Here is an 11,252-nt window from a genome sequence, read left to right on the forward strand (position 1 = left end):
ATTGATATTTTTTCCTTTTTTGATGTTTTTGTTAATTACCTTTTGCTTTTGTTTGTATCCTTAATCTATAATTTTATCATTTTTTTTAACCAGCTTTGTAAGCCAGGTTGTAATAACCTCTTTTTTCCAATAAATGGATCTGTTTAAACATAAAAGTTTATTCTTACATATTTCTCCATTAACCTTTTATGTCACTCAAGATGTTTTGCATTATTTTGTGTGATATTGTTTGTTTTTTGTTGTGTTTGTTTTTTGTTTTGTTTTTCCTATTTATTTGTGGCCCATGTTCATATTATGTGTGTTTTGGGCCATTTAATTTTGTTGTTGGTTTTCTTTTCTTTTCTTTTGAAGGTGTTTTGGTTTCGTTTTTAATTTTCTTGTCTTAGTTTATCTCGGGGTTTTTTTTTTTTTGTTTGGTTGGGGTTTTTTTTTTTAACACCCTTTATAAGCTCTCTCTCTCTCTCTTGTATTTATTTGCACCAGTTTTAGTTTTACTTGCCATTTCACTTTTCTTCAAGGTTTTTCTGTGTTTCTCTTTATTGGTTAGCAAAATATTAAAGGAAATTTCACATGTAATTGGGCATTTTTTGGGCACCCCTGACTTTTGAGGGCCCTGAGCCCGTTCATATAGCTTGAAGACAACTTTCATGGGTAACATCAGTCCAAATAGTCTGAACTGGACTGTCCAGTTTTCTTGGTGTCCATTAGGGGGAGCGCACAATGTCCCGCACAATACGGAACTGAGTCAAAGCATTTTCCAGATTCAAGCAGGGTAGGGCGCTGGGCGGCTGGCCCCCGCAAGAACACAGCTACTTTCCCAGTATAACCGACCAGCTTTCGCTCTCAATTGATGTCTTCAGATGAGATTTAAGACTTCAGTTTGTATGTAGTTGGCTTGGCGCTAATTCTCCGTAGGTCATCCAAAAGCAACAGCCCGACAAAATGTCAGATCCTGTGGTAGCTGACACTCGCCGGTTGAATTCCAAGCCTCAGGACCTGACGGATGCTTACGGTCCCCCGAGCAATTTTCTGGAAATAGATGTTTATGATCCACAGATCGTTGGAGTTGGACGGAACCGTTACACAACTTACGAGGTTCGCATGAGGGTAGGTGTCAACCCGTCAACAATAACACGTCGTTAGCTTCATTCGCTAAGCTAACAGGTAATCACGAGTGTTGTTGCTAGTTAGCATAGTTAGCCGCTACGCTCAGTAGCAGACGGGGAACTGGCTTCTGACGTTGACGATAGGCGCGTGGAGTGACTCAAGATGGCGCGCGAACAAAACTCAACAGTCGGGGGTTGAGTGCGGCCTGGTGAACGGTTTCGTTAGACGTAGCCTTATGTTGTTGCCATGGCAAGCTTTTTGGAAGTTTCGTGAATGTGTAAGCATTTAAAATTCAAGCCATTACAGCGGAAAGAGCTCTAACATGGTTGTTAAGCGGCGTTTAAGCGAATGGCTTTGTATTTGGAAAGTCTACATTAAACTAATTAAAACGCAGTTTTTAAGAAAAACATGGGGGTTCAACCGACTATGGTGTTAGCCGCTAGCTAGCATGGGTGGACACTTCTTAGTAGGCTACTATGAGCAAATTACAAATCATCTTAGCTCAATTACATAAATTATTTGCTTTATGAACATACACCAGGCATTACAAGTTTTTTCCCCACTGTGTTACTGGTGTTAAAATTTATATTAGACGTTCTGAAAATACTCCTAATCATTATAAAACCCTGTTAAAATGAGTGGTTCTATAGTAATGAATGAAACATTTACCTTTCCAAAGGCGCTGTTACATTATTACATTGATAGACAATGCGTTCAAAGTAAAAGGAATTGTAAGTTTAACTTCCTTTTGACACTTGTAGATCGTAAAAGTGTGGTTTTGAGGAAATCGCAAACACAGCACATTTTTTTAAGTAAGCTGATGCTGACACTGAACAGACGCAGTAATTGCGTAATATCAACTTGCCAGGCATTTCTTTCCAACATTTTGTGGTATGATTGGTTGAGTTTCCCCATCCCAGTATGAACAAGTTTCTGTTAATACTGCTTCAATCACTTAATTCCGAAAACTCTGAAAGGGGTCATTTTATAGGTGTAACCCTGGTTAACTTTTTAGGCTGTGACAGTAAAGTGAAGGGACAACAGCCTGCACTGGGAATCATTGTTTTACTTTATTCCAATCCTGTAATTACAGCAGCTCCAGAGCCATCAAAAAGTTTATTTTTCTTCTATATCAACTGATACAGTTGGACACGGGTAAATTAATTAGTATATCAGTGCCAATTAAATCTTGAATCTGTCATGAACATTTAATCTACCAAGATTAATAAAGAAAACATTGAGGCAGCTCCTGCTACAAATGGAGATGATAGCATACAAACTGCCAATTTTATCTGAGAGCTTATGTTGAGAAGGTCCCAATGTCACAGTTTGTTTCATTGTTTTTCTCTACTTTGCAGACAAACCTTCCCATTTTCAAATTGAAGGATTCCTGTGTGAGAAGAAGATACAGTGACTTTGAGTGGTTAAAGAATGAACTGGAAAGAGACAGTAAGGTGAGTGAGCAGTAATGACTTATTTCAGGCTAATGATTCAAGAAGCAAAGGAGCTGGTGTGTGAAGTGGACAAATAACGAGATAATTAAAGGTATTATGGCAATTTTATTGGGTTTTACATTTTGTGGTAAAAGAGAAAAACCTTTTGAGTTGCCCTCCGATCAGTGAGCCTAAATTTTCTGATTGACCGATCTGTTGTTTAGACTTTATAGTTTTTTTTTGTTGTTGTTGTTGTTTTTTTTACCCTTCTGTTATATTCAGATTGTAGTACCACCTCTGCCGGGCAAAGCCCTGAAAAGACAGCTGCCATTTCGTGGAGATGAAGGGCTTTTTGAGGAGTCTTTCATAGAGGAGCGACGATCAGGCCTAGAGCAGTTCATCAACAGGTTAGCCGTCTGAGATGGAAAGAAAGAAAAGCGTAATTTACGCTTAAATTGTGTTAATGTGTAAGCCATTAACCCAGAATCATGTCTGCAGGCCAGCAAATGACCTACAAGGCTAATTAGCATTATTCTGTAACTAAGCTCTGTGGTTAGATCTGGTGAAGCATGTTTAAAAGCTGTTGTGCTAGCCACAGATTTGTTTAGACAAGTCACTGTAAATCTGTGTAGCCATAATGGATGCTTAATTTAATCTGTAAAAAAAAACAAAAAAAACAAAACACCACCACATCTCACTAACCCACATCTACATTTCACCTTCCTTCAATGAGGAGTTTAAAATGTGTGTTTGTGTGTGCGTATGCGTCTGTAGAATTGCAGGTCACCCCTTGGCCCAGAATGAGCGCTGTCTTCACATGTTTCTGCAAGAGGAAACCATTGACCGTAACTACATTCCTGGAAAAGTACGGCACTAGGGTTACTGGGGGGGAGGTGGGAAGGTGGGGGTTAAACTGTAGGAGGGGGTTCTACCACTGACTGCCTCTTCTCTTTCCTCATGACTTTTCTGTCTGTCTCTCTCTATCTCTCTCTCTTTTCACTTTTATTGGCCTCTTTCTTTCGCTCTGTATATCATTACAAAGTTATATACACTTTTGTTGGAGTTAGTGTGTGTTCTTCTGCTATGTGTAAGGACATGCTAACACTGTATCAGACAACTCTGTGACTCCTTTCCCCCTTGTGCATTTGTTTTATAACTGTACAATAAGGAAAGCACCCCTCAGTAGTTGTCATGTATTGTGAATATTTGGCTCGTAATCGCAATTTTCAGGAATGATAAACTATTTGATTGAGTCAGTCTCTCCCCCTATGAGTGTCATATATTCATGATTGTAATATAATGTTAATAAAGTAGAATTATGTCTAAATGTGTGTGCTGGCGCTAATGTTTGCATGAGAACTGTAAATAAGACTTCTGATATTTTGTTCTCTTTGTTTTTTTTGTGTGTTTTTTAGGTATGAATGAAGTAAGTTTGCTTTATTTATTTTCCTGTCTTTAAAAGCTTTCTGGAAGTTAAAGGTGATTGCATGGGCACTGTAAAGACCAAAGGCGATAGTTCACAAATACTTATCAAAAACAACGGCATTTAAATTCTCAGAGATCTGACTGCAGTCTTATCATTTTATCTAGTGAATTTGTCTCTATTAGTCACTGATAATTTCCCCTATCTTTAAAAAAAAAAAAAAAAAGGTTGGAGTAATCATCTGTTGCAAATGAACATTCTGCCAGTCAGTTTTGTGTTATTTATAAGCACACGGATGAAATGAACACATATAAGCCTATAATTGGAGACGTTTGCATTAAACTGACTTGCAGAAGTGTATCAGACCAGCAAAGTGACAGACCACCACTAGTTAATGAAGTTATGTGAACTATTGTTTAAGAGGGGGCAAGTATTGCACATCACCTGTAACAAGAGTCTTTATTTATTTATTTATTTTTTCACATTCCTCTTCAGACTAATACCAATACATTGTCATTATCAGCTGCACTAATCATTGGCTGCATGGCACACTTGCACTCCCTTTTTACCATGCTGATGAATTTCTTTTACATCCCTTGATCATCATTGTGTTGCCCAGTCTGTTGATTCAGATCTGGAGTCTTTTTGTACTTTATTTTTTTCAGACATAGATATCTTGTAGAAAATGTCTGCGTCTGAAAAACAACACAATCGATTTCACCATGATGTAAATCCTGTAAAACCTGCATATTATGTTAAAGTTAACATCTTGCATTTGAGTCCCCTGGCTAAACCTTATAGTACCTTCTGCAGTTCATTAGACGCACTTTCTGTGCTGTGAATCAAATAAGTTTAATTTAGCGTCCATACATGCAACAGCAAACATTAATGGTTTCTCCCACTTCTTTTAAATGGATCATGTCACAATGCTTAACGGTGACGTTTGCAGCACAGAAACCCCTTAGCTCAAGAAAACATATGTTCTGGTATGTCATTTAATCCGCACGATAAGATGTAACATAAAACATGTGCCATGAAACGTTTTCTTACCTGCTGCTTGATTGAATAAGAGTGGATTGCCTTTCACCCCTGAAGGTTGCAGCAGAAATACCCTCAAGTTAAAAGAAACAAAACATTTATCTTGAGCAATGCTTGCACATCAGCATGAACTGTATGTCCTGGGTTCATCTTGCATAAGAGATGTGGCTCTTACAAGTCAGAATACAGCCAACGCAGATGACTTTTAAAGTCTGCATTGATGCAACTCTGTGTACTCAACAGCTCAGGCACATGTTACCAAAGGATTGCCGGTCGAGCTGTTAATCAGAAGTTGTGGGAGAGACAGGAAGCTGTTGTACTTTATGGACCCATCCTCATTTACTCATGTGATCATTTCTGCTGTAATTAATTTGGTCAGTGTGCATCTTTTAGACTGTTTGAAAAGTGCAGTTCAAAGCGCTCTGGCTGAATCCACCTGTTGTCTGAACATGTTGTTTATTTCACATGTCTTGTTTTCTCTCTCTCTCTCCCTCTCTCCCTGTCTTATTGCAAAGACAATACAGACTGCTGCACCTGCCCTATGTACATTTATTCTACACATCATTATAAATACTGATGGGAATGTCAGAAGCAAAAAGTATCAACGGTGTTGAAAAAAACCCAACTATTGCACCAGGATAAAGTATAAATTAGTTGACGTGTCTTCATTCAGTCATTCCACATACTGTATGTACATTATTTTGATTCCGTCATCAGTTAAAACAGGCAACAGGCTACATATATTTTTTAGCCATTTAATCTTTTTTTAATGAATATAATGCTCTGTTTTTGTTTCATTCTTTTCTTTTTTTATGTAGACTTGATCATTTTAAGGGTGTAATTGCCTGCTTTTGTTGCTGTTTTCTTTTGCCATCAAAGATTTGATTTTTAATGATAACTTCCCAAAGTCAAGCAACATGTAGCAGCTTGAAAAAGAAAGCGATCCATCGTTCCAGTCAAAAAATTTTCCCAAGTTTTATGTTCTCCTCATTGCTATTATACAGGATTTGTTGTTATGACGGCTGTCTTACTCTAACATCATACCTACATCTTGGCTGTGTGTTATCAGCAAGCAGGAATGTTAAGTTAGGCAAATATCCATATCTAAGCACTGTGACAAGAGGTTCGTTATATGAACAATATCATTGTTTAAAGGCAAAATCAGCATCTGGTTTGTTCAGGAAAAACAGACATTAGGCTTCCGTTTTGCTTATTTTCAGCTCTTTACTTTATCAGTATCATTGTAAAGTGTATTACTACATGCTGTCTTTGCAGTTCCACTTTGGGTGACCAGGAACTTCCTTGTTATTTCTGTCCAATTAAATTTACTGCTGCCTGCTGTGTCTTGTCTCTTTTCAGTTCGGAAAAGGAGGGATGGAAAACAACTCTAAACCCACATTTCAGTCTGATGACTGGGTCACACAGTGTCAGTCATAGGGGAAGAAAGGGGAGCAGGAGGGGCTACAGATGACCTAATTTAACAATGAAATGGTGTTGGTTGAAAGATTTTATCATTTAAATGCTTTTTAACTACTTAAAAATCTGAACGTACTGGTGTGTTGTGTGGGGTTGAGCTTGATGTGGAGTACAGTGATGGAAATGCCTTAAGTTCACTGCTATTCAAATGTCTGTAATATGAACTTTTTTTCATTTGTGAAAATTTGCACTTTCAACCGAAGCACTATTAATATTTTACAACTACTTGTAGCAGTATTGTTAGGTCGTCATATTTTTCCTTTTCACCTCTGATAAATGTGCTTTTAACTACAATGCAAATGAAATTAGACAGTTACTTGTGAGCAAATCTGTGAAACATCAGTAAGCATCGGCAGCAAAAATAACAAGTCACTTATTTTCCACTTTTGAGGTAAATTATTTGAAAAACATCCATCTGTAGCTAATCTTTTTAATTGCAAACAAAGGAAAAAAAGTATGTTTGAATTCAAAGTAAAAGAGAGGGAAGAAGTCAAACCTGTGGGTTTAGTTTATTAGAGAAATGTCACCACTTCCTTTTTCGCTTGAATTGTGTTCTAAACTGCATTCAGGCAGTGTCCAAGTACACGTCTGCAAGTTCATTGGTACTATGGGAAACTGAAAAGAAAGAATAAATCATAAAAGCAGATTAGGTGGGGAAGAAAAAATAGACGTGATCACAGATAATGTGGACAAGTAGTTTCACTTGGTTTCATTTAACATGAATTTTTCAGGTCCTCTAATCTTTCTCCAGTCGTCGTATTTCAGGAAGTGCAGGGATTAACGGGAGACGGGGAATTCTTACCACAGGTGGATTAAACTTGTCCCAGAATAGTGATCTTGTGATGTAGGCCTTGAACAGCAGGTGATCCAAAGTCGCCATGACTAATTGGACACAACTGCTTTCTACTTGAAAAGGAAACTGAATTATGAGCCGTAGATTTCTGCTGCCTTTAAACCACACAAAGGCACATTTAAGTCCACATATTGAGTCAGGTGTAATGGTACATTAACAAATAAAAATTTTCTTTTGTCTTTAAAATTAAAATACGATTAAATGAAAGAATAAGGATATGAAAGAATGTGCGAGAAGCCTCGGACACACGCAAACTGTGATGTTCTTCGTGTGTGAGGACTGTGACCTATAAAATGAGTTAGCTTTGATGTGTTGGCCTCGTCCTGATTAAAGCAAGTTGGCAGACAGAATGAGTACACAGGTCCAATGCTGAGATTAGGAGCTGTTTTGTTAGCCTTTTTTACTATGGAGCCCAGTGTGCAGCCATGACGCTTGTTGTATTAGCTGAGACACCCAGTTGGGTTGGTTTGATAAAGTGGAAGTAAATTGAAAGAGCAACCCAAAGCAGTGTGACTGAACATGAACAAAAGGTGAAACGAGTGGATACTATGGCACAGGGAAGGGTGGTAAGAGAGGAAATGCAATTCACAAAAATTATTTTAAGTTTTCTTTGGTTATGTGAGAAGGTATGCTCATAAAATAAAAACTTCTGACATGACTAAGAGGAAGGGAAAGCAAGATGTGGGTGTGATTGTCTGGCTTGTGTATTCACTTGCTCAGATTCTCCAATTCCATAAGTCAGGACGGCCCTTATTTATCTGTTTCTTTTCCAATTTTAACTTAAATACAAGCTCTTTCAGACAGATGTGGTACAAATATTCAAGATTTATATTTATATATATATATTAGTTTGGCTGGATTTAAAGAAGCAAAGTGATAGTCCTGCCTGTGCAACACAGGGGCCCTAACTCCTCATTTTCTGGTAAATTCTTAAACATCAGTGCTGTCAAACACTAGCAAGGCCTGTCTGCAAGTGTCTGCATTCATCAGCCAGTTAAAAGGGCAACGTTTGTAAGATGAGAACACACCACAATGAACTTGACCATGTGACTGGCATCTTGAATTCCTTGAAAACACTCAAAGAGATTTTTGGAAGAATGAGATGTAGTCAATGTATGGAGCTAGACAATCACTAATGATTTAGTTTGAGACATGGACAACATTTCTGGAAGGCCACTTGTTGACTTTCTTCAGCACTGCAAGCCTTTTAATGTGAGTGAAGCTGTTGCAACACTCATGCAGAATCATATAAATGATTAATAACTGGGCTGAAATCAAAGATGGGTAATACAGAAATGTATGAGAAACAACACTGTAGCATAAGAGAAAAATTATTTGTGTGTGTATATATATATATATATATATATATACATATATATATATATATATATATATATATATATATACAAAAATCCACTTCTATTATGCAATATGTTCATTTTAGAAAAATTCTTCCAATAGCTTTAGTCATGATAACACTTGGGTACATGTTGCATCAGACGGCAGTGATGTATAATACTTTTTTCCTTTCTTTTTTTCCTCACCCTTACCAAAAAGTAGATTATTCAAGTCTATAACAAGTATATGTAATATATATACTAAAACTGGGGGAATATATTTAAAGTTTAGTTTTTTATGTATTATGTTTTTGATACTCTGGAACAGTGGCGTGGTCCAGTATACCCACTGTGATGCTGCTTTTACAATTACAAACGTCCCTACACATGTACCTACGTCAACCAGCAACTCAGCTAAGTTACCTATGCTACACTGGAGCAGTTAGCCATCAGCTGCATTAACTTTAGCCTGAACATAGACATGATAAAGATATATGTATATGAGCCTAACGCCCTGATGTCATTGTGTTCAGAGCGCACTTTATCTCCAGTGTGTGTTAGATGAGTTTGCAGCAGAGCTGGAGGCTGGAATAGATCTCATTTGGAAATTGGCCTTGATATAACACTGCAACAATTTTAGTCACAATTTTTCAACAATGAAGGTGCTAAAAGCAGCAACTGTGCCTTTTAGTATTGCTGGGGTCCTGAGACCAAAGAGCAGAATTTGTTTGACAATAAGTAAATATTCAAATGGATTTTTGGAGTAAAACAAAGTTGTCTTATATTTCACTTTTTCTGAAACAGTGTTTTTCTGGGCTATTTTTTCTCTGTTTATTTATTTTTTTAAAGGACCAAAAGCTGGAGTATACCCACTTCTTGAGGGACCACACCACTGCTTAGGGATAGTAAAGTGAAGTATATTTGATATGTGCTTAACAGTATTAAGAAAAGTCCAGTACAGCAATAGCCTATTTCAGCTTACATTTATTGTTTAATACTTAAGCTTACTTGTACTTCACAATACTTCTTACTTCTTTCTGCCACAGAGTACTAATACTTAATATATTTTGAACCAAGTACAGGATAAGGTCAAGTCATTGACTCATACTTCCCTTGGCAAAAATGATACTTGAAGTGTATGTTCTTAGTTTGAATAGCTCTAGGTTTAAGTAAAGCAAATTTACTATGGGTCATGTACTTCGTTGGACTAAACTAAAACATTTTAAGTTCATAAAAGAATACTTTGAGTAGGCTATTGAAAAAAAGACTATAATGTGGACTGGAAATATATAACTAGTACAATATAGCAGTAGGCTATGTAGATCTGTTTACTTTTGTAAACTTAAAATAAATTATGAGGTTGTGGCACGAGTTGGTGATGTACATTTCAAAATTTGTACTACTGTTGCATTGTGAAGGTAAAGGGTTTTTTAAACAATTAAATTTGAATTTGAAAATGGTAATCCTGTGTTGTGTATACCTAATTGCAGGAAAACAGATGTAATCATTGCAGGAATCATTGTTTTATGGTTTTTATTTTACATTGATTAACTGGAGTGATTAATGCAAAGGGAGTTCCTGCAGGGTTGCCTTACTAGTTCTTTGTCATGTCTGGAAAAACCGGTTGACATATGCGCGCAAACCGTGGTGAGGCTGATCAGACCTCTTCCAGATATTACATCATTCCCGGATGTTTTCCTGTTTGAGTGTTTTTGTTTTCCCCCCGAAGTCCAATGTTTATTTACCTGAATAGTGTTTACAGACCACATTTAACTCGCCAAATTTCGTCTCATGTCGGAATAAAATCTGTGTAGGCTACACTGCGGGTCTAAAGTTTGGACACACTTTTCTATAATGGGAAAGTGTATCCAAACTTTTGACTAGTACTAGGACTCCAGGTTATCTTTGAAAGACTTCTGCACAATTTGTGCACGTTTCAAAGATAACTTCAGCGGATGAAAGAGCCGTCAGGAACTCCAATGAATCTGTGCCAAATAGAGACAAAACACGTCAATTTACGTCTTTTGTTCCTGGAAGTGGGTATGCCATTTAGGATTTTTCTCATTTAAATTTCCTCATGGGCTACCATTTGGTAGAATAAGTTTGCTGTGACTTTGATTAAATTCTATAAAATATTGTGGAGATAATGCCTGAACCATCTCTACCAATTAGTTTGGGTATGTAAAACCAAGTATTTGTTATAACACCACATGTTTAAAATTTCAGCCATCCAGTATTATTATTAACTTCTTCTTTTTAACATATCAACCATTTGCTGAAACATTTATTCTTGTTCGAAACAAAAAGGAAAAAAACACAGATACACATTATATCTGGCCTTTTTTTTAGTGTGAAAATTAAAGGGTTTGATTATGCCACAAGTAAACTCTTCTCTGTACTAGTTATATTGGTTATTCGTAGTCCTCATTGTAGTTTATTTAAGCATTCTTCAAGTTTACTTTTATGAACTTAAAGTGTTCCAAATTAGTGCAAGAAGCATTAAGTTAGTATATTTTCTTATACAGGCTACAATGTAAATTCATGGTCAGGATACTTAAACTTATACTCAAACATATTTAATAACT

At 36.8% G+C, this 11,252-nt stretch overlaps 1 protein-coding gene across 2 annotated transcripts; it reads left to right on the forward strand.

Moving 5' to 3' along the window:
* Nucleotides 1–766: 766 nt before the first annotated feature.
* On the forward strand, nucleotides 767–6,344 carry LOC306761975 (sorting nexin-12; the record flags this gene model as incomplete). 2 transcript variants are annotated; one of them, XM_079248314.1, is made up of 5 exons in its annotated part: nucleotides 767–1,107; nucleotides 2,466–2,561; nucleotides 2,823–2,947; nucleotides 3,315–3,405; nucleotides 3,956–6,344. In XM_079248314.1, the coding sequence occupies exons 1-5, from the start codon at nucleotides 943–945 to the stop codon at nucleotides 3,959–3,961; spliced, it is 483 nt and encodes a 160-aa protein (XP_079104440.1). In that variant the 5' UTR covers nucleotides 767–942. The 2 variants fall into 2 exon arrangements, with proteins under 2 accessions (XP_079104440.1, XP_079104439.1); XM_079248313.1 differs by lacking the exon at nucleotides 3,956–6,344 and having other exon boundaries at nucleotides 3,315–3,417.
* Between the last annotated feature and the right edge of the window lie 4,908 nt (nucleotides 6,345–11,252).

The sequence above is a fragment of the Telmatherina bonti genome (genome assembly GCF_933228915.1).
Source record: "Telmatherina bonti genome assembly, chromosome: 10".
Classification (NCBI taxonomy): Eukaryota; Metazoa; Chordata; class Actinopteri; order Atheriniformes; family Telmatherinidae; genus Telmatherina; species Telmatherina bonti.